This window comes from Spermophilus citellus (genome assembly GCF_964194105.1).
Source record: "Spermophilus citellus genome assembly, chromosome: 13".
Lineage (NCBI taxonomy): Eukaryota > Metazoa > Chordata > Mammalia > Rodentia > Sciuridae > Spermophilus > Spermophilus citellus.
The window spans coordinates 96,037,708-96,058,708 of NC_138193.1; the positions used below are offsets into that span (position 1 = coordinate 96,037,708).

At 51.4% G+C, this 21,001-nt stretch overlaps 1 protein-coding gene across 3 annotated transcripts in view; it reads left to right on the forward strand.

The window, feature by feature from the left end:
• OTOF (otoferlin) overlaps positions 1-21,001 on the forward strand; it is an 84,856-nt gene that overhangs the window by 19,284 nt on the left and 44,571 nt on the right. For all 3 annotated transcript variants that reach the window (XM_081264662.1, XM_081264661.1, XM_081264663.1), the window contains exons 3-5: positions 10,011-10,099; positions 16,185-16,284; positions 18,867-19,048. In XM_081264662.1, the coding sequence (XP_081120788.1) occupies positions 10,011-10,099; positions 16,185-16,284; positions 18,867-19,048 (371 nt within the window). The remainder of the gene's footprint in view (positions 1-10,010; positions 10,100-16,184; positions 16,285-18,866; positions 19,049-21,001) is intronic.

Here is a 21,001-nt window from a genome sequence, read left to right on the forward strand (position 1 = left end):
CTGGCATACAGAAATGCTTTCAACTTTTTTCTAAATCCTGCTCTTTTTTTCTGGCAACCTTGCTGAACTCCTACTGATTCTAATAATTTTTTTATTGATTCTGCTTTTCTTAAGCACATGATGTATCATATGATCTACAAAAGAAGTGTTTTGTCTCCTCCCGTCTGATCTTTACCACCCCCCGCCCCGAGCTTTCTTATCTTTCTGTAGAACCTTGGACATGATCTCTAGTGCTATATTAAACAGCAATGTGTTCTTGAAATAAAAGAATATAAATGCATCTAATGTTTTATCATTAAATGCAATTATTGTAGTAGAGTTTTAATATCTAACCTTGTCTTACTAGTTCTCTAAGAGTTTTCATCATAAAACATCATTAAACCTTATCAAAGTATTTTCCTAAACGATTGAGACGATCACAATTTCACTCCTTTAGTACATTTTGTAATGTATTAGTTTCTAACACACTTTTAAATCCAGTTAGCAAATATTTTTACTTAGAATTTTTGCAGAAAAGTTTCACAGTGTTCCAGAATTTCTGGAACAACTCATAAGAGGAATTCTTCTTCTTGATATTTTGGAAGATTCAAATGTAAAAACATCTAAGGCTGGAGTTTTTTGAGAGAAAAGCTCTTTGTCTCCTTTTTTGATGTATCTATTTCTTCTTGCATCAACTTGTCATTTTTATATTTTTCTGGGCATTTTAAATTTCATTTGGGTTTTCAAATTAATTAAATTGTATAAGATCGTAATATTTCGAAATTATTTTTAAAATCTTTATTGTTTCTATTAGTTATTGGCCCTTTTCTTCCATAGTTCATTCATCTCCTTGATTTCCCCACTTCAGGCCACCTCTCATGCTGATATTATCTAGGTTAGAATTTTGATTCTAAGTTCTTATGATGTGTGGCCTCCTTTTCTTTTATTCGTCCCAGCTTTCTTTTTTCTTCCTTAAGACAACAGTCTTCACCAGGTTCTGATCCCTTTACTGCTCAGATCTCTGGAAGCTTCTTTTGGATTTGATTCTCATTTGACTATTTCTCCCAGAAGCGTTTATGATTTGGGTCATTTTGTAGCACGCCTTCTAAAGTGCTCACACCCACTCTTGTCTTCAACCCAAAGGACTCACAGAGACCCATGCCCAAAAGATCTGTAAATTTTTTCTTATTTTCTCAAGCTTGAGAGTTTCACTAGATGTAAAATTCTAGGTTCAAAGTTCTGTTCTTCACAATTTCCAAAGTATGATTCCATGTGGCTGAGAAGTCTGATGGCTGCCTGATGCTTGTAACTTTGTTACGATATAATTCTACATACAATTTATTTAATATAATAAATAAGTATATAATTTTTTAATCTTTGGTATCATTAAACTGTTCTACATCTTCAGGTTTTCCTCATTGTTCCTGTCTTGCCTTATTAGTGAGCCCTTCCAAATATCTGGCCTTTCATCTTTCATTTATTATAGAAAATTCTATCTCCAATTTTATTCAATATTCCTTCCATTCTTTTATTCAATTTTTTTCTCTCCTCTGCCGCCTGCATTGTCAGATGTCAGTTCTTCTAACAGCGGCCACATCTCTGAGCTCTATTTTTGTTTCTTAATTCTTTCCTGATGTCTTCTGAGGAAGCCCTTCAAGTTGATCTTCCAGTTTACAAACGTGCTCTTTCACATAAGCATGTTAATATTATATTCCTGGCCCTCATTTTATGTCGCCGACATATTTCTTGGTGGCCTGTTTCCTCCTGCAGGCTGCTATTGGTAAGGACTCTATGCCATCTTTCTTCTGTAGGAGATGAGCTCGCCAAGTCTCTCTACTTTGCTCTAACAGTTCACCATGTCAGGTCTGGTGACAAGTTTTGGACACGGGTCTCTGTGAGTCCTTTGGGTTGAAGAGAAAGAGGGTGTGAGCACCAGGGTGGGAGCCCCGGTCACCCCAGAACCATAAGTCCCTCTACCAAAGTCGGAATCTCCTCTCTGAACTTTTTAAGGGAGACTTGGTTGACAGAAGACAGTCTAGATTGTTAACCACCTGCCCTGGGAGTTCCATAAGAGCAGGTGTGAGCTGCTGGCCAGTCAGTACCTATCTTTGTTCTTACCCCAGCAGGGCTTTTGCCACCATTTGATCAATGAAGGGAGGGGCAGCAGTGATCCAAGGGAATGCCAGGGAGCAGGGAGAGGGAACTCTCCTCCTACAGAGCTTTCCTCCACCTAGTCCCACCCTGACCTTCCCTGCACCTCTGCCCCTCACCAGATAGCCCCCAGTCAACCTCAGACACCAGCTTAGCCTGGGTCTCCTGGGTTTCCACATTCTCTCATCTGTTTATTACTTCCTAGAATCCATATCTCCTTCTGCTACTGTGATTTCTGCTGAGTAACTATGGGGCAAAAGCCAACAAACAGTCCTAAGTCACCATGTTGTAGTAATCCAGAAGCTTCATACGACTCCCAAATAACTGACCCCTTCTTCCTGGCTTTGCCTCACACACCTGGCTCTGTTAGGGCAGAGAAGGACCTCATGGCAGACTTGAGGCTCCAGGCTGAGGGGCCATGCAGAACTAGCTGTCTCTCCTGCCCCTGGGCCACACGTTGTGCCCACAGGCCCAGAGCTGATTGAAGGGAAAGCAAGGCTTTGACCTTCTCACTTGGGCTCAGGAGCAGCCAGGGACACAGATACCACTGTTTTCCAAGTGGGTACAGCTCCAGGGACAGTTGGATTCCTTGTTTAAAGTGAATCACCAGAGCTAAGGGAGGCTTCTGTCCTTGCCTCTCCCCACCCTGACTTTCATCATGGCTTTCAGCCTCAGGTACATTTCAAAAGCTGCTAAGGATGGGTTTGAAGTCTCTCTGAGATGACGAATGGAAGGAGGGATCTTGTGATGAAGGACCAATCACTGCCTACTAAGCCAGCCTGCAGGAGGCCTCAGGCTTGCTCCATTACACAACTTGCCCACTCCCTTCCCCTCCTGTTTTCCTCAGCGAGGGCCCCAGAGAGGGGAACAGCGTGTTGGTGAAGATGCACCAGCCTGGCCCAGCTCCCCACGGGCCTGCCTCTCCCGGCCTCATCAGCCAGGTGTAGCATCCAACTTCCTCCTTCTGAGACTCCCAGGGGACAGGTCAGCCCCGGCTCCAGCCAGCAAGCAACCTGATGCCCCTTCCAAGGGCACCGCCACCCCTTTCCATGCACTGCACCCGGGATACCTGAGCCACAGATAAACATGACATTCAGAGTTAATCACCGTGTCCTTCTTGCCCAGCACAGATCAGGTGGAGACTGTCTCTGCTGTCCCTGAGTCTCTGCATGGGACCATGTCTGAGCAACTAAGGGGAGTTCCAGCCCCAGGGTAGAGACACTCTGGATTCAGAAGTGGGTTCTATACAGGAGCTTAGGAATGGGGCCGCCTCCAGGGCAGTGTGTAGAGACCACCAGGAGGAGCAGGGGCCAGGGAGTTGTGACAGATACACTGACGAAGCCTTCCCACCCTTCCCTCCTGGGGGGTCCCCACAGAAGACTGAGACAGCCCCACCTGCAGCAGCCCCCTGCTGCTTCCTGAGCCATTCTTCTATCCAGTACCCACAAGAATTCACAGACGATGACACTCAGGCTCAGAGAGAAGGTCCTTTACAAGGTGACAGAGTGGAAATGGCCAAGCTGGGATTCTAAGTCCACACTGAGATTAGATTCAAAGCCTTCTCAGGATACAGCAGGTGGGCAAGTCCTATCCTCCCTGGCTGCCCCCTGAATTGGCCTGTCAGGGGTTCCAGAAAAAGCCTGGAAAAGGTCCCCTCCTCTGTTCAGACGAGGGTGAGGGTTGTTATGGGGCTAAGCAACCTGAGTGGGCAGGAGGTGGCTGGAAGAAAGACAATGCTCCTGCAATAGTGGGTGGAAAGAGAGCCTGGGTGGTGTCCCCTTTCCCAGAGGCCGGAAACCCGAGATCCTCCATTTAACCTACAACTCTGGAGAAACCAAGAGGGAGGGAGGCCCAGCCTTTGTAGCCCAGGAGAGCAGGTGCAGCCATGCTGAGTTCACCTCAAGCTGGTCTGGTTTGGCACTAACACAGACCTTGTGTGGACCAGACCCCACAGGAGAGGCCAAATTAACAATAGTACTTGAGCAAGGATAATAAGAACCCCTGCTATTTACTGAGCATCTAGTATGTGCCAAGTAGGGCTGAGAGCTTTGCCAGAGCATTATACTCACTATAATTCACCATGTGGCCATCATCCAGGTCATAAGGAACCACACCAGATTTCAGTCCAAGTTTATCTGATTCCAGAGCCTAGGGACATTTGCAAAATGGACAAGACTCAGTTCTACCCCAAGGAGCACATCCTAGTGGGAAGATGGGCCTAGTGGGAAGATGGGCGATGAACCATGGATCTTCTGAGTCCAGGAGAAGGAGATAACCTCAGCCTCGGGGTGGCAGAGGAGGGGACCTGGCCCCATCCGCCCACTTCTGCTCATGGAAATTGTGGGCTGTAAGCTCTCTAGGAGCAGCAATATGCCAGCCTTTTCATCATTGGCTGGCATCCAGCATGGGTCTGGGAGAATATTGCCAAATAAAAGCATGAAGGAAAGCCTGGCCATCCACTAGACTGGCACCTGTCACCCCAGGCCTCTGCTCAGGTCTGCAGGGCTCAGCAGAGCTGGTAGAATGTTGAAGCTCTTAGCTTTGGCCTGGTGAGATAAGACATAGGCAAGGCACAGACATGATGGCTTAAAAGGGCCTTAGAGGCCACCTAGTTTAACCCCCTTGTTTCACAGTGGAAGAAACAGGTCTAGAGGGATGGAATGAGCTGCCCATGACAGCTGAAGGACAAGCAGACTGGAACTTGAACCCAGGCTTTTCAGCTCCCAGGGCTGTCTGTTTCTATAACACCCTGTGTGTCTTTGCAGCACATATCCGTACCACCCACAAACAGAAGACAATCCCTTAAGGATGCTATCTTGCTGGCTGAGGACAACTCCAGGACTAGTCAGTGATCGAGCTGGGCACAAGCCAGGTCATTCTCCATGCACATCAGGGACATCTCTCTGCAGAGCCTCAGATCCCTGGGGCTGATAGGAAGTGGAACCCTGCACCCTGGCCAGCACCAGTCAGGTCAGGGCTAAGCCTGGAGCTGGTGAACTGGGTCATGACTGGACACTTGAAGGGCTCCTAAGACCTCTCCTGGCAGAGATCCTCTTTCCCTCCCACTACCCTAATACCCACCTCCCTATTCCTGTCAAAGGTACTATTGCAGACTACTATTTCAGGTTAGTGTCTGTCTCCAGAACTATCCAGAAGCATTCCCACAAGGTATCATGCGCAGGACCTGGTATACAGAAGGTGCTCAGTAAACATGTGGCTCACCGGCTTGCAACATCTTGAGCCCCAGTGTTTAGCTTAGCTGCTACCTGGTCCTCTGGCAATACCAGGCACATGTCCTGGGTCTGAGATGGAGAGGGGTCTTAGATGACATGCTGGGTTTCTTTGGCCCAGTCTCAAGGCCATCCGTTTTCAGGGAATCTTCCAAAATAGAATATACCATCCTCAGCTCTGGCCACAGAATCATGCTGGTGCTGCCCAGGCTGGAGAAGTGGCCCCTGGACCCACAAACCTGCAACCGGGCCATGTCTGTCACCAAGAAGCCAGGCCTAGCTCCAGTTTCTGGAATGACCATCATGATCACAGCCATTATAATAAGCTACTCTGTTAACTGGGAACTCACCATGTGCCAGGTCTGTGCTGAGCGCCTGGCCAGCCTCATGGTTACCCCAAGAAGTGCATCCTGTTGCCATCACACTTTAGAGAGGAGCACTAATCTGCCGAAGTGCACTCCACAAGTAAGGAGCAGCACTGCAGTTGGGTCTGTCATTTGAGACCTGTTTGCAGAGCGCCTACTATGGGCTGGATCCTGCAATGAGTGTGGGGAGACGCCAGTGAACCCGACTAAAACCTGGGTTTTAGCTCTGCTTCTGCTCTGACTGCCCCGAGAGTGACAGTCAAGGCTGTCCCTGGAGTTCTCAAAGCCAGTGGAAGGAGAGGAGCAAGAGAACTGGTGCATGGGGAAGCCAGACCTGGAACATGGAGCCAAGCTCTGCCTCTGGTGACAAGTGTCCTTGACATAGTCTGATACTTAGAGCCACAAGAGAGCATAGGGTGATGTCATCATTACCTAGTGCTGTGTAATGAACCACCCTAAACCATGACTGACACAATCTGTGTGTGAGTATTCCTGTGTTGATTGGTTTGAACTGGATGTTGTTCAGCTGGAGTTCCATGGGTGCTGCTGTCATCTAGGGATGACACTTTGGGTCTCCACCTCATGGCCTCATCCTTAGATAGGGACTCTATCTCCACATGGCCTCCCTCCAACAGGACAGCCTAGACTTCTTTACATGCCACTGTCTTCTAAGAGGGTGAAAATGGAAATTCTAAGAGCCACACAATATCACCTCTGCCTTGTTCTGTTGGTGAAAGTCAGCCATGGGACCAACCTAGGATGCAGGGAGACACCCTAGAGTACCACAGACACGGGTCCTTCAGGGTTTCCCCTGTGCCCAGGGTTAGGTGACACTCTCACCTGTTTTACAAATGAGGACACTGGGAGGCAAGGAAAGCTGCTCAAGATCACAGAGCTGCTAAGTGGCAGAGCCAGGACTTGAACCCGGGTAGCCTGGATCTTGTCTTAACAACTAAGCTGTATGGCCTCTTAATTTAGGCAAATCCTCACTGGGCCCTGGTTTCCTTATCTGTAAAGTGGGGGTTTGATTATATAACATGTGTCAAGTGCATAACCAGTGCCTGGTCAGCACTCAATAAGCAAATGTTGTGTTGCGGCTGACAACCTAGAAGGATGGCCAGAACTGCAGGCCTCTGAGTCAGTCTCAGGAGAAGGCCCAGCAGAGTGGACTAAGCCCGGCCAAGCTCTGGAGACTTGGGCTCCAGTCCCACCCTCTGCCACCAACCAGCATTACGCCTTTGGGCTCCTCCCTTTCCTGCATCTTTGCTGTGTTGCTATGTCACCAGTGCATGGTGTTCTGGGTAGACCTTCTGGAGACCTTCCTTCAGAAGCCCTTACCCTTCAATCAAGTGGTTCAGGGGTTAAATATCATTGTCAGGGGAGGGGTGCAGTGAACCAGGCTCCCTCCTGAGGTCCCAAAGCCCCAAACTTCCCACCTCATCCTGTTTATTCTCTGCCATGTATGGACACACCACCCCAGTGGGTAGCAAAACAAGACAATGAGAAATGAAATCAGGATGAGAAGAGCAAAATAAGAGAGAGAGAGGAAAAATTGACAGGCCATGGCAGATGAAGAGTCAGAGAGTGAGGGAGAGGAAGGACCAGGGAGAGGGGCCGGACATGTATAGAGGTCCCACAGGAAAAAACAAAACCAAACAAATAATGCCTCCATCTCCACAGTGCCATGTTGTTCACAGAGTCCTGTCACCTGTGATTGCATTTGGTTCTTTCAACAGAGGTGAGGTAGATATTTATCTTAGTCCGAAAATACAGTTAGGAGTGGGAGCCACCGAGAGGGAGAGAAAGAGAGAAGCTGATGTAAGACAAAATGGATGTACTAAGTAAAAAAAGCAGAAGAAGAAGAAGAAGAAGAAGAAGAAGAAGAAGAAGAAGAAGAAGAAGAAGAAAGAGAGAGAGAGAGAGAGAGAGAGAGAGAGAGAGAATAGAGAAATGAGCAGAAAGAATAGTGTAGGTAAAAAATAGGGAGATGGCTACTGAGCCCATGTCCACTTGGCCAGCTGGCCTATGGTTGGGCCCTTGGGTCCCCACCAGCTGAACTGCGCCCAGCAGTGGGCCAGCAGAGACCCCAGGAGCTCCCTTTGCCAACCCCTTGGCTCAGTCCATCGAGTTTCCTGGGAATGACTCTCCTGCTGCCCTGGCATTAACCTAGTTAAGCCGCTCTCTCTCCATGGTGCCATTTCCTCCCATCTCGGCTCCTTCCTGTTCCTTCTCTCCTTCAACACCAAATCCCACCAGCAGCCCCTGGGGTGGATCAATAGGCCTGCCCGCTTCATTCCAAGAGCCCAGTCTCGGTGGCTCCCCAGCACTCTCCCCTCGCCTAGAGCTAATGAGCTGGGCTTTCCAGGGCCGCCTTATTTCCCAGCAGCCCCATCCAAGCCGCCTCATTATGCCAACCCGCCTGCCAGAGGCACCAGTCAGCGGGAGCCTGAGCTTCTTAATGAGGCCCGGGAGGCCTCCCAGCTCTCCCGCTCCGCTCCACCACCTCCCATCACACCCCAGGACCCTCCCTCCTCTGCCTCTTCCTCCCTCTCATGTCCACACCAGCACCCCTAGGACTGGACCAGTCCTGAAGGGAGGTGACAGGAAGGCCATCTTCCTGAGACAGGCCTGCACACACCTGCCAGACCAGCCCAGTGTGCCCCCAGCCCTCCAAGTCCCCTCCAGTCTGCAAAAGGAAAGCCCAACTTTGGAAATGGCGAGCCTGCAGCCTGGGCCTGAAGAAGCCAGCTCCCCAGCGCCCTCAGCCATTAGCCGTCTCCACATCATACCATTTCCCTGAGCCCCAGCTTGCCTGTCCATAAAACAGAGAAGGCACTATTGGCCTCTTGGGCTGTTGTAAATGAATTAGTGCGCACAGACTTCAGACCCCCACACAATAAAAAGCTCTCTATAAATGGCAACAATTACTACTATCACTGTTATTGTGTACTACTGGCTTATGGAGCAGTCTGAATTGGAAAGAGTATAAAAAGGAAACTTAAACAGTCATTGCCTCCCACCTGTCAAATCCCCCTGATACCATCCTCCAACAGCATTGAGCAGCTCTCCAAGCCCTGGGGCCATTTTGGTTATCCAAAGTCCAGCTAGGAAGAGTGTACACCCTCACCCAGCACCTGTTTCTACCTGGCCTTCTCCCCATCTCTCGTGAGTGAGTGGGGTTCCAGATGTGGAATGGGAGGGGACCCCTGCTCAGACCCTCCAAATCTCCCATTCCAGCAGGGGGAGGGAGTGAGATCATTCTGGGTCCAGAGCTTCTGGCTCTGTGGCTATAGCCCCACAGCCTCCTCTGAGCCGAGGATCCCTGTCTATTAGGAAGCCCTTGAGAGAGGGTTTCTGGGCACTTCCTGCCTGCAGAGCCTAAGCCACACACTTGCCACACCCAACGAAGTGCCCTGGGCTCCTGCCCTCTGTGCTCTGTGGGTCCCCTAAGAGGCTTTGGGAAAGGCCAGCTGGGTCAGTGCCCGGGCAGATGCTACTAGGAACCTGCATGTCAGGCTGTCTGTCTTGCAGGTGCCCGATCTCTATGAACTGCTTCTCCAGGGGATACCACAAGAACACTAGCCCTCAGGATGTAATTCTTTCTTCTTTTCCCTTCCCAGTCTTCTTTGCTGTCCCATGCAGGAGGAGGACTGGGTGAGGTGGGGTAGCAGGTCCTTTGAGGAAGCCCTGTTTTTAGCCTCTGTGTTGGGCCCTTGGTGCCTCTTCTAGGGTAGTGAGAAAAATCCCAGCCAAGTCCCGATTTATCATTATTTTTGATTTAGGGAGGACTCCAAAGGACTAGGGTGACTCTAGAAACAGCACATTGGGGACAGGCTGTGGGTCTGACCCTCCTAACACTCAATAGCTAAAGCTTGTCCCCAGTGTTAACACTGCCACATGAGGGGTGGTTTGATCTGCCAGGGCAGGGTCTCTGCTGGTCAGAGTAGTCCACTGGGAGAGATCCGGAGGCCCATGACTCCAGTCAGCACGCACCAACACCAGGCCACACCCACAATCATTGCTGTTGCCCTGGAGACTGAGTCACAAGTCCTGGAAAGGTCTAGGATCTTGCACTGCCCACGTGACCTTCTGAGCACCATCTGTGGAAGAGGAGTGGTCAACCACCCCCGTGATGTGACTGTGGGGATTAGAGTCCAGCTGAGTATTTGTCCCTAGGGAGCCCTGGACCCTTGTGAGGGGCAGGCTGGCTATTGGCAGCCCCTCCCACCCTCCACACCCTACCCACTATTTCTACCCAAGGCCACAGCTCTCCCTCTCTCCCCAGACGTTCCGGTGGCCAGTGGCCAGCAACATTGACAGAACCGAGATGCTCGAGATTCAGATTTTCAACTACAGCAAAGTCTTCAGCAACAAGTAAGTGTGGGGTGGGGTTGGAGGCCTGCCCTGCTCCTCGGATGACCCTCTCTTTGGGCTCAAATTGGGACCTGCACCCCTGGCCTGCCCTGGGCAGATCTTCAAAGACCAAAGAGGTCTTGGGCTGGACTCTGCCTGCCATTCTGCTCCTTCATGATGTCCTCAGAGGACCCCATTTCAGAGTAACCATTCTCAGCCAAGAGCACCTCACTTCCTGTCCACCCTTCTGTCCCCAGCCCTGCCCAGGCTTCCTGTCCTTTTCTTTAAGCTCCCCTCTACCCTATGCTGGGGGGACAGCAACCCATGAGAGAAGCTAGAGACAGAATGGCTGATACTGTCCTACTGGCCATCTGGGGCCTTGGGAATGAACTTGTCTCACAGAAGCTGGGAAGCAGTTTGGCTGATGGTTTAGAAGACAAGCATGATCTCAGATTCCAGGTCAGTCATCTACTGTGTGGCCCTGGGCAGCTTCCATAACCCCTCTGAGTTCAGTGTCTTCTTGTGTCATTTACCACAAAAGGCAGCTGTGAGATGAATGAGAGAGAGCCGCTCATTCATTCAACAAATGTTTACTGAGCACCTCTGTGTGTCGGCACAAAACTAGGCACTGGCCTGGAGGAGCTTTCATTCTGGAAAGGAAGTACACCCTCCACATGAGCATTGTCACTATGAGGTGTCCCATAAGGGTGTCCCCTTTTTTCCATGTGACATACAGAATTCAGAAGAACTTGAACAATTTAGAATTGTGGTTAAATGTGAGAAATATAAAGTTTGGATTCAAAACTTAATTAATCTTGGCTTCAAAAATTAGTTGCTCCTATGTAAGATGGAGGAGGTCATGTCTTAACTGCAGTGTGCCCAAAAAGGTGTGGAGATATTCATTCAGTGATGGCTCAGTGTGACTCAACAGTGGGAGGAAAGTACAAACCAAAAACATCTAACCGAATCCTAGGTCATATCAGTAGAAGGAGTTCAACCTGAGCCAGGGAGGATGAGGGGTCCACTCTTCTTATATTGGTTGCAGAAAACTTCAATAGGCAACACCTGGGGTTGCCTGAGAGAAGGGACTTTAAACCTTGCTTTATGACAAGAGAATGCAAGCCTAAAGGAGAGGGTCATAGAGGACATATTCATCTGTTCACCTGTCCATCTACTCATCCATCCATCCATCCATCCACCTATCCATCCATCCACCCAGCCAGTCATCACCAAACATCTACTGAAGGAACACCCTGTACCAGACGGACACCAAGCCAGTCATTAGAGGGGCTAAAATGAAGGATCAAGGCACAGGCCCTTCGTGTGAGGTTTGTTGCCATGGGAAGAGGAAAAGAAAACATGTGCTTAAGCAAAACGAGGACCAGGCTGACTTGCTGGAGGAAGCAGATGGCAGAGTCAGGGCGCTCCAACCAATGCACCACCATGGGAGCCCCCAGCACGGGGAGAGGGTGAGCCCAGAATAGACCACGTGGGGATGTCTGAGTCAGGAAGGGCTGGGCTTCATGGGCTGCGAGGAGTATTTGATTCTGTGGGATTTCTTAGGAGCCCTGGAGACCTCTGAGTGTGGGGCACTGGCACTTCTGGGCTTCTGGCAGGGCTGCAGGGAAGACACTTAGGGCCTGGAGGCCTCCTCTTTGCCTTGAAGGGGGTCACAGCATTCAGGCAGCTGCCTCTGGTAGCTACAAGACAGGTTGGTCAGAGACACCTACCTCTCCAGGGATCCCCAAGATGAAGCATGGCCTTCTTCCCTGGGGTGAGATACCCAAGTGACCTATGAAGACAGGAGTCACAGGAACAAGAGAAGGGTCCAATGCAGACCACGTAGATGTGGGGAGGAGGCAGATTCAGAAGCTGAGTGCCAGGAAGGGTACCCAGGAACCCCAACAGGGACCAGTCCACAGATGTCAGAGCTTCCATGAGCCTTAGAGCTCAGCAGAGCAAGCCTCCCCATGCCACACAGGGATATGCTGGGAGTTAAGGCTGCACATAGGTGTCCTTAGTGCCGAGAGAGGGAAGCCCCAAGGGGCTCTGCTTCCTATCCTTCCCTCCCTACCCTTCCTGTCCCCATCCAAGAGAAGACAGGAGAACCCTCAAGGGGTGTCCAGGCCTGATGAGAGAGGGTCTGCAATTTCTCAGAAACCCAGAGAATGTCCAGCACACTGTGGGCTGAGAGATGGGATGGGGGTAAGGAAAGCCGGCTCGTGGAGACACAGGCCCATCCTGACCTGGGCCAGCTTGCGGGGAGGGGTGCTTGGAGTCAGGTGGGGCTCAGGACTTCCCATCCTGGAGTCGGGGCTTTATTTCCCAGAGCCAAAGAAAAGGCCCACCTGCCCCCCACCTGATGATCTAGGGGTTTCTGGGAGATGGAGACATGGTGGGAAAGAGGGAAGCATCCTAGTCCAGAGCAAAGAGTCTTCCACGTCTGCTTGGCGCTGCCTGGAACAAGGGCCTCCTTCCAGGAAACTTGAGCTTCCCAGGAGGACGAGAGGCTGGATTCAGAGTTCTTGGGCATCCTGCTCTGCCTGTCCAGGATCTTGAGAGGCAATGGCCTGGCCCAATTGCCAGGCTCCTGGCTGCTGAGGATGCCAGGGTCCCTGAATAATTCAGAAGCCAGGAGCGCAGTGGAGGCCTGAGGCATTTGACACCGGCTCCCAGGGGGACACAATGAATTAGTGATAGGATTCTGGTGCCCAGTTGCCAATCTATTGTGGTCAGTCTATAGACCCATCTACACCGGGGCCTCCTTCCCTACTGGCTAATTACCTGAGAGCCCCCTGGCCCTGCCCTGCAAGCCAGGCCCATCCACGGGTTCTTCCAGCAGGGTTCTTCCTGATGATGGATGGCTTAGCTAAATGGCCCACATAAGGGAAGTTGCAGAGGGTGTGGGGTTAACTCCCAGATCCTTCACCAAACAGCTTGGGGGGAACATTCCCAGAGAACGCCCTTGCCCATGGTCACATGGCAGGTTCAGGGCAGAGCTGGGTCTTCAACCCCAACCTCCTGAGCCCTAGGCCAGTGCTCCTTCTCACAGACCACATGGCCTCTTACCTCCATCTGCAGGGAATCAACCCTGCTATCCAAGGGGTAGATAAGCCCACCCTTCCTCCATCACCTTGGGTGCTGCTGTCCTGTGCTGAACCACCCAGAGGAGAGAGACCTGCTGTATTTAAGGCCAGGCTGCACAAAAGGCAGCTGGGTGGGCAGGGTGGCTTTGGGGTTGCCACAAGGGCAGGAGCCAAGGGCTTTCCTGCCCCATCTTTCCTGGCTCCTTCCCCAGGGAATGCCTGCGAGGAGGGCTGATGGTGGCATTCCCATTGTTTTGAAGCTGTTTCCACGGTAAACACCTTGTCTTTTGCTTATAGACCTGTAAAAGGTGCAAGGTTTTGTAAACTTCTTTTCTTAATATTTTATGTAAGACTTAGATACAATCAATTGTCCATTTCAAAGAATATTATTTTTATTTGGAAGGGGCTCTTAGGAGTCAAAAATCCCCAAGTCACTCCCTGGAGATGTGGCAAGTTGATCCCTTTGAGGATGCCCAGCTTCCAGGCTGGAGCCAGGCTATTCAGGCTCATGAGGCTGGGCAGAGGTGGGAGGGTCAGTGGCAGCCTGGATCTGCTGCCAGAGTCCAGCCTGCAAAGGAACAGCCTTGCCTGGGCCCTCCACCCTGCCCCACCTCAAAGGAGTGTCTCTGTACACCCTTCAGGGAAGCAGGTGGCATGGCCTGCAGACAGGCTGGAGCACAAACCAGAAAGCATACAACTGCCAGGTGGTGGAATCTCCCTTAGACTCCACTGGCTGAACTCATATCTGACTCCGGACTCTGGCTCTTTCCACTGTCTACACTGGCCATTTAGTCTACAGGGTGTAGGCAGGGTTGAGATTCTCCGGGAGATTAAACTCAGTCCTCCTGAGGTGCGATGAAGGCCGTGGAGACTGGCCTAGCAGTGGGAGCCTGGTGGAGTAGTGGGGTCCTGGTGCCCATCACTGGTGTGTCCAGCAGAGGCTCCAAAGCCTGGTCAGGGAGGTTGCTTCAGACATCAGCGCTGGACAAGCTGTCCTCTCAGGACCCTCCCAAGTCTAAGGTCTGAGACTCAGGCAAGGGGAGCCCCAAAGGCACCAGAGGCTTCTCTGAGCACTTGCAGGTGAACAGCTCCTTCCTGCCCCCTGGGGGTGTCTTGTCACACACTGCAGTACCTCTGCTGAACCTGGGGAACTTTCTTGGCTGTTCCTGGGCCTATAAAGATGGGGACAGATGTGCCTGAGTTCTAGCTTGCAGCAGGTCCTGGTGGAGTGACAGTGTCCTAAAGAGCCAGTCAGCAAAGTGTGAGAGTAGGCAGGTTCTCAAGTGTGCACTGCAAGCGGCAGCATCAGCATCACCTGGATACTCCTCAGAAATACACACACGGCGTTTCTCCAGCTGAGGAGACACCAGGATGGGATTGGGCCTTCCCTGGGGCTGGTCTAAGAAGAGGCTAGAAGCCCAGTTAGGTTTTAGACTGGAGGGGTGACGGACAATTTCACCTTTAGGGAGATGGAGTCAGCTGGCAGATGGGGCTCTGAGCCCTGGAGGGAAACATTTCCTATGTCTCCAACATGGCTGCTCCCAGCACTTCTTCTTCACACAGATGGATTCCCCACCGCTCTTTTTTAAATCAGTGTTCATCCTCCATAGCCCTCAGGATGGTATAGACGTCGAACACGTCTCAGAGTTCATCTGATAGCTCACCTCACACCTCACCTCACATCTTTAGGGGGCCATGTACCTCATAGACATGCTGCCCTGGCCAGATGTGACACTAATTATGTTCCTGTCTCCTTTCTCAGCCCCACTCTCTTCCTCTCTAAACCAAGGGCAGCACAGTTGACCCTCAGGAGTCTTCCAGCTCTCACACATGGTTCATGTCCCCAGGGTCTTTGTTCCTTCTACAGAAATGGGGTATGTGTTCTAACGGGCCCAGATGGAAGCACCATGTGAGTTCACCTCTCTGAGGACCCTGCTCTGTCCCAGAGCAGCAGGGGACAGAGCAGGGACACCCACTGTTGCTCACTAATTCAGCCAACAGATACTGAGGTCTCTAAGCATGCAGGAAATATCAAATACAGGCAGGACATAGAAACCACCACCAGTGTGGGCGTGAGGACCTCATGATCAGTAGAGTAGAGGAAAGCGATCAGGGTGAGGGAGGAGAGGAGGGAAAGGGGAATTGCTGGGGAATTATATTGGCCAAATTATATTGTTATATTGTGTGCATGTACAAATATGTACCAACAAATCCCACTGTTTTTTAGGACTGTAATGTAGCAATTAAAAAATATGTGGAAAAGAGAAAATACCACTGACCCTGGTTCACAGCCTAGAGGCACTGCACAAACAAGGACTAGAGCATCTCATCCACTTGGTGAGATAGGGGTCGTTAGCTCAGCTTAGGAGCAAACAGACTCAGAGAGTGTAGGTGAGTTCCAGGGACAGATGCCTCGCTGATGTGAGAGCTGGGTCTCAAACTCCAGTCTCTCTGACCACCAGTCTGTGCTTCTAACCCCAATGCTGCATGCCTGTCCCCTGCTGTGCAGTTGGAACATGGGATTCTGCGGTGGCACAGGTCCTAGCCCTCAAGGAGCTTGGGGATTGTGGATGAGGATAAAAGACGACGTGGTATTGGCGATGGGCAGCCTTGCCCATGGTTTAAGAGGTAGAAAGAAGGAGCTTTATGTATCCAGCAGCCTCAGTCCTTCCCAGAAGCCTCCATAGGACCCCTGGAAGCTGCTCTGGAGGGTCTCAGCTGAAACCTACTCCCACCGTGCCCTGGCCCCAGGCCATGAACTTTATTTATCCCAGGGTTCTTCTCCCCAGACTCTCCTGAGAAAACAGGCCTCACACATACAACCACACACACCTGTAGGGGTCACGTACCCTTCTGGACATGCTGCCCTGACCAGGTGGGCCCTGACTTCTGGGCCATTATCTCTAGCACCAGCCAAGGAGTCCTGTCTCTTTCCCAGCTTTTCATGGCCCTTGGGATGCCAGCCTTGCTCCTCACTGTGGCTTCTAGTGTGAAGCCACCATGCCTCCTGCCATTCACAGGCTGATCGGGACTTTCCGCATGGTGCTGCAGAAGGTGGTGGAGGAGAACCACGTGGAGGTGACCGAGACTCTGATCGATGACAACAATGCTATCATCAAGGTGCGTGTGACCAGAGTCCCTGGACTTTCCCATCACAGGGAGAGGGGATCTGCTTCACTCCCTCTCCCCGATACACAGGATGGTCTGGAGAGAGCCTGCATGGCAAGGCACAGTGGGCAGAAGAGACTGAGGACACTGGTAGAGACACTCAGTCTGGCGACCGGTGCTGAATCCTCTGTGGCATGGACACCCCAGACCTTCCTATAATGACACTAGGAGATGGAAGGTGCCATTCCTTCTCTTCCATTGAGTCCTTCCACTTGGATTCCACTTGGGAATCACTAAGGAGGCTTCTCTCATCATCCAAAGCCAGACTGAGCCATGCTGGGCCCGGAGCCTCCACTCTGTTCATCTGACTTAGCTCCTCTCAAAGGCCAGTCATTCTGGGAGGGCAGGGGCCTCATTTTTCACTCCACTTGTCACACTCCAGCCCTTCAGCCTGAGCACACGTGCCCTAGTGACACCGTCCAGCACTTAACACATGTCCTAAGAAAGGAGGGGTAAAGCCCTGGCCACCCAGCCCCCAGGCTCTGTTCTCACCTGTCCCCTCCAGCTCTTCCCTGGACGCCCATGGACAGTTGACATGGTGGTGAGGAGCCCAGCCCCGGGTATGAATCTTGGTTAGGCCACCTGCTAACGGTGACTTAGGCAGGGAACGTGTCATCTGCAAAGTGAACAGAAGTATGGTATCTACCTTTCAGGATTGTTCTGAGGATTAAATGAGAACACACAGGAAGTGTTTAGAATGGGAGAGCACATAGTAAGGGCTCAATAAATAAATAAAATAATACTGTTAACTGTCATTTCCTGGCCTCATGTGTGCAATAGGGGCTGTACCATGGTCCCCCCCATCACCTCCAAGGGTCTGCATAAAGTATGCCTTTATGTAGTAACTGTTAGAAAGAGCCTCAGAGGGCAGGACTGCAGCCTCAGGACCCAAAAGGGAAGGAGCCCTCTCTGAAGAGTGCTCAGAGTGGGGCAGAAATTTACACTGTGGCTTGGCATCTCAGCACATGGCCTCATAAGAACAAGAAGAACATTTGGGGCTTCTGAGCCAGGCCATTCTGAGCCAGGCCTACTCTCCCTCAGGCTAGGGTGGGCTTTTTGAAGTTAGAGGGTGGAGTCTCAGCCACTGCAGCAGGGGGAGAGGGAATGCAGAACAGGCTGTGGACACCAATGGGAATGGAAGGCTTGGAGAAAATGGCAGCCTGCGTGAAGAGAATCTAGTGTGGGAGGGGAGATGGGAAAGAACCAGGAGGTGGGTGCACAGCCATGCCTGGATTTCTAGAATGCCACCTAGGATTTCAGCTGAGAGGATATGCAGATTCTCTAGCCCATATAGCATTTACCTTTCCTGCCATTTTATGGATGGGAAAGCTGAAGTTCTGGACGGGGATGGATGTCCAAAGTCAGAGAGCTGATCTACATCAGCGGTAGTTCTGAGACCCAGGGGTTCCAAATCCAGGTACCATTTCCCACTGCAACATCCTCAATCACACCAGAGAGATCCCATTGGCTCAGGGAAAAGGACATGGGGCTTATAGTCAGGAGCCTGAACTCAAATCCCAGCTCCAGCATTTCTGAACTGACCGTAAGCATGCTGCTTACCTCCTGATTTGTTAGGCAGGGTAGGTTAAAGTGTTAGGATCAAATGAGTTCACATGGAAGCCTCTTAGCAAGACACCTAGCATCAGGAGGGATCAGAAAACATGTGCACCTTTCCCTTCCCTTGGGAAATGCAGGCTTGGCCATTAGGGGGTCCAAGTGCTGAGGGAAGGCTGCCTGTCAAGATGCATGAGCAGGTCACCCCCAGAACTGTGTGGAAGGGCAACCATGTCCGGGAGGCCTCTGTTCACCCATGTAGGTTGAGGAGGGAACTGGCAGGAGTCTTCGCTATGCAGTGGGGGCAGTTGGCTAGTTCTCAGGTAAGTGGCCAAAGGACACAGAGCAAGAACCCCATCAGGATTCTCAACTGTTAAGTCTGGGCCCAAGTTTGGTACTCTATTTACTCCAGAGAAAAAGCCCAGGACAACCCCAAGATCCCTTCCTCTCCAGGTAGGAAGGTGGGTGTCAGAAGAGTAAAAAGAAAGACATGCTGATTCCATGCCTTTGTAGGGTGTCCAGGGCCTGGGTCCTCACCTGGAGGGCAAGCTTAGCTCATTCTGTCACATTGCCAGGCAGACCCCCTCTCAAGCCTACAGGCAGCCACAGTTCTGAGGATGAGAAAGTGACCTAATCTTTGGGGACACTGAATGACGCTTTTGATTATGCATCATGGACTCAGACCCCACCTCCACTGCCAGGCTGACCTGTCCAGGGTGGGCCCCTGATCTTGGGCACCAGAGAGGAGCAGAGTCAATGCAGTGGGATTGGGGGCCAGTTCCCATAGAGCTGGCTGAGTCTGCAGTGTCAATCTTCCTGAGCCTCCTTTTTCTCATCTGCAAAATAGTCAGGGGGATACTTCCCCTCACTTTCCTCCAGTAAGTCGGGTGAAGGCATTTCATGAACACCACAAAGCAGCAGAGTTCCCCGGGCCCGCGATGGTTGGCATCCCAGCTGCTCACACCCGTCTCTCCCGCCAGACCAGCCTGTGTGTGGAGGTTCGATATCAGGCGACAGACGGCAAGGTGGGCTCCTGGGATGACGGAGACTTCCTGGGAGATGAGTCTCTTCAAGAGGAAGAGAAGGACAGCCAGGAGACGGATGGGCTGCTCCCTGGATCCCGCCCCAGCTCCCGGCCACCAGGCGAGAAGAGCTTCCGGAGGTAACAGGTTGAGCCCCTCCAGCTACCCACTGCCCCCAAAGACATGGGGAGGAAGCCTGATCCCACTGGAAGGCCCCCCCAAGGCCTGTCCGGGCTTGGAGTGCAGGGCTGAGTTGCTGCAGAAGCATACGAAGCGGGCAGAGGTGTTGGCAAGGTGCCTCACCTGCACCCCCAAGAGCCCACGGAGGAGGCAGTGGGGACTCAGATAGGGATCCCACAGGGATCAGAGGCCTCTCTCAGGGTTAAGCTCTAAAATGAGGGGAAGGGGCTGGACCTCCTACTCCTCGGGGAATGTGAGAAGGAACAAGGAGGCCTTGACCTTTCTAGCCCAAGACCCAGCAGGGCCAACCAAGCCCAGACAACCTGGCCTGCACCCTGGCCCAATGAAGACACCCTAGAAAGGGAGGCCTCTTCCTGCCAACAGTCCTGCTTGAGACCCAGCCTCTCTGCTAAGAATGTGTTTAAGTGGGCTGGGGCTGTAGCTCAGTGGTAGAGCACTTGTCTCTCATGTGTGAGGCCCTGGGTTCGATCCTCATCACCACATAAAAATAAATAAAAATGAGGATATTGTGTCCATAAACAACTAAAAAAAAAAAAAAGAATGAGTCCCAGCAGGCATGGTAGCACACATCTGTAATCCCAGCAGCTCTAGAGGCTGAGGGAGTAAGATCAGAAGTTTGAGGCTAGCCTGGGAAACTTAGCAAGACCCTGTCTCAAAATAAAAAATAAAGGGCTGAAGATGGAACTCTGTGGAAAAGCCCCCATAGGTCCAGTACTCCCACCCACCCAAGAAAAAGAGTCCTGGCACTTCTGTGGCCAGAATACATCCCTGCAAATGTCCTGCCACCTACAGACGACAGGGAGCTGTGTCATTCCGCAGGCGTCCCATGAGCTGCTCACATGCACTATTTTTTTCAATAAAGGAAATGCCATTGCATTACTCCCTGAGTGCAGAGAGGCCAGATCGAGGCTAGGCTAGCGAGATGGCCATGGGTTCCCGGATGGCTGGAAACGGTGTGAGAAATGCCCATAAGCCTAAAGGATCAGGCTGTGTGAGAGCAGGGATCCTCTAGGTCCCTGGAAGCATCTCCCTCTCATCTCCTTCTACCCTTTCCTTCCCAAATAAAGTTCACTCAGTCCCTGTGCTGGAAACACACACACACACACACACACACACACACACGTCCCCAACTAGTGCAATGAAATTGATTCGCTTCTATTAGGAAATGTATTTTCCTTCTTCACACTTGAACTTTTTCGCACTTCTTTACCCCTCCATCCCCACACAAGCTTAAGAAACCTTGAGACTGTCTACATTGGGCCAGCCATGGTCCCCCTCAGACTCTAAGCCTAAGTGCCAACTCTGCCTCTTACTAGCCATGTGGCCCTGGGCAAGTCACATAACCTTTCTGACCCTGTCCTTTCAAATTTAAAATAGGAAAAGCCATGAAAACCCCAGCCCTGTTGTCAGGAGAGCCAAGGGGACCCTCAAGAATGAGTTGTAATCAAGGAGCCAAGTACTGCCAGGGAGGGTTTGGTGACAATAGGTTCTTTGTCCTGGACCATGCAAAGGATCAGGAATGGAGTTAGAATGCTGAGGGGAGGAGCAGAGACCCAGTAGGGCCGAGGAGCTGCTGACACTTGACTACCACTTGGTCCCCATCCACTGACTCCACTCAAGGAAGAGCTGAGCAGGGCTGGTTCAGAGACTGCAGGAGACCTCTAAGAAAGGGCTTTATCAGGACATGATTGGAAGCATAAGAGGGCCATCAGTTGTAGGAACAGGAGTGCTGACCTGAATCACAAGAGCTACATTCCATCATGACTCTGCCACTCCCCAGCTAAGTGACTCTGGGTATGTCACCAACCCCTCAGGACAGTAGTAAGCATGAGTTCAGCAGATTGGCATGCTGGGCCCTCAACTCTGACATCCTGAGGGACCCAGGGTGCTCT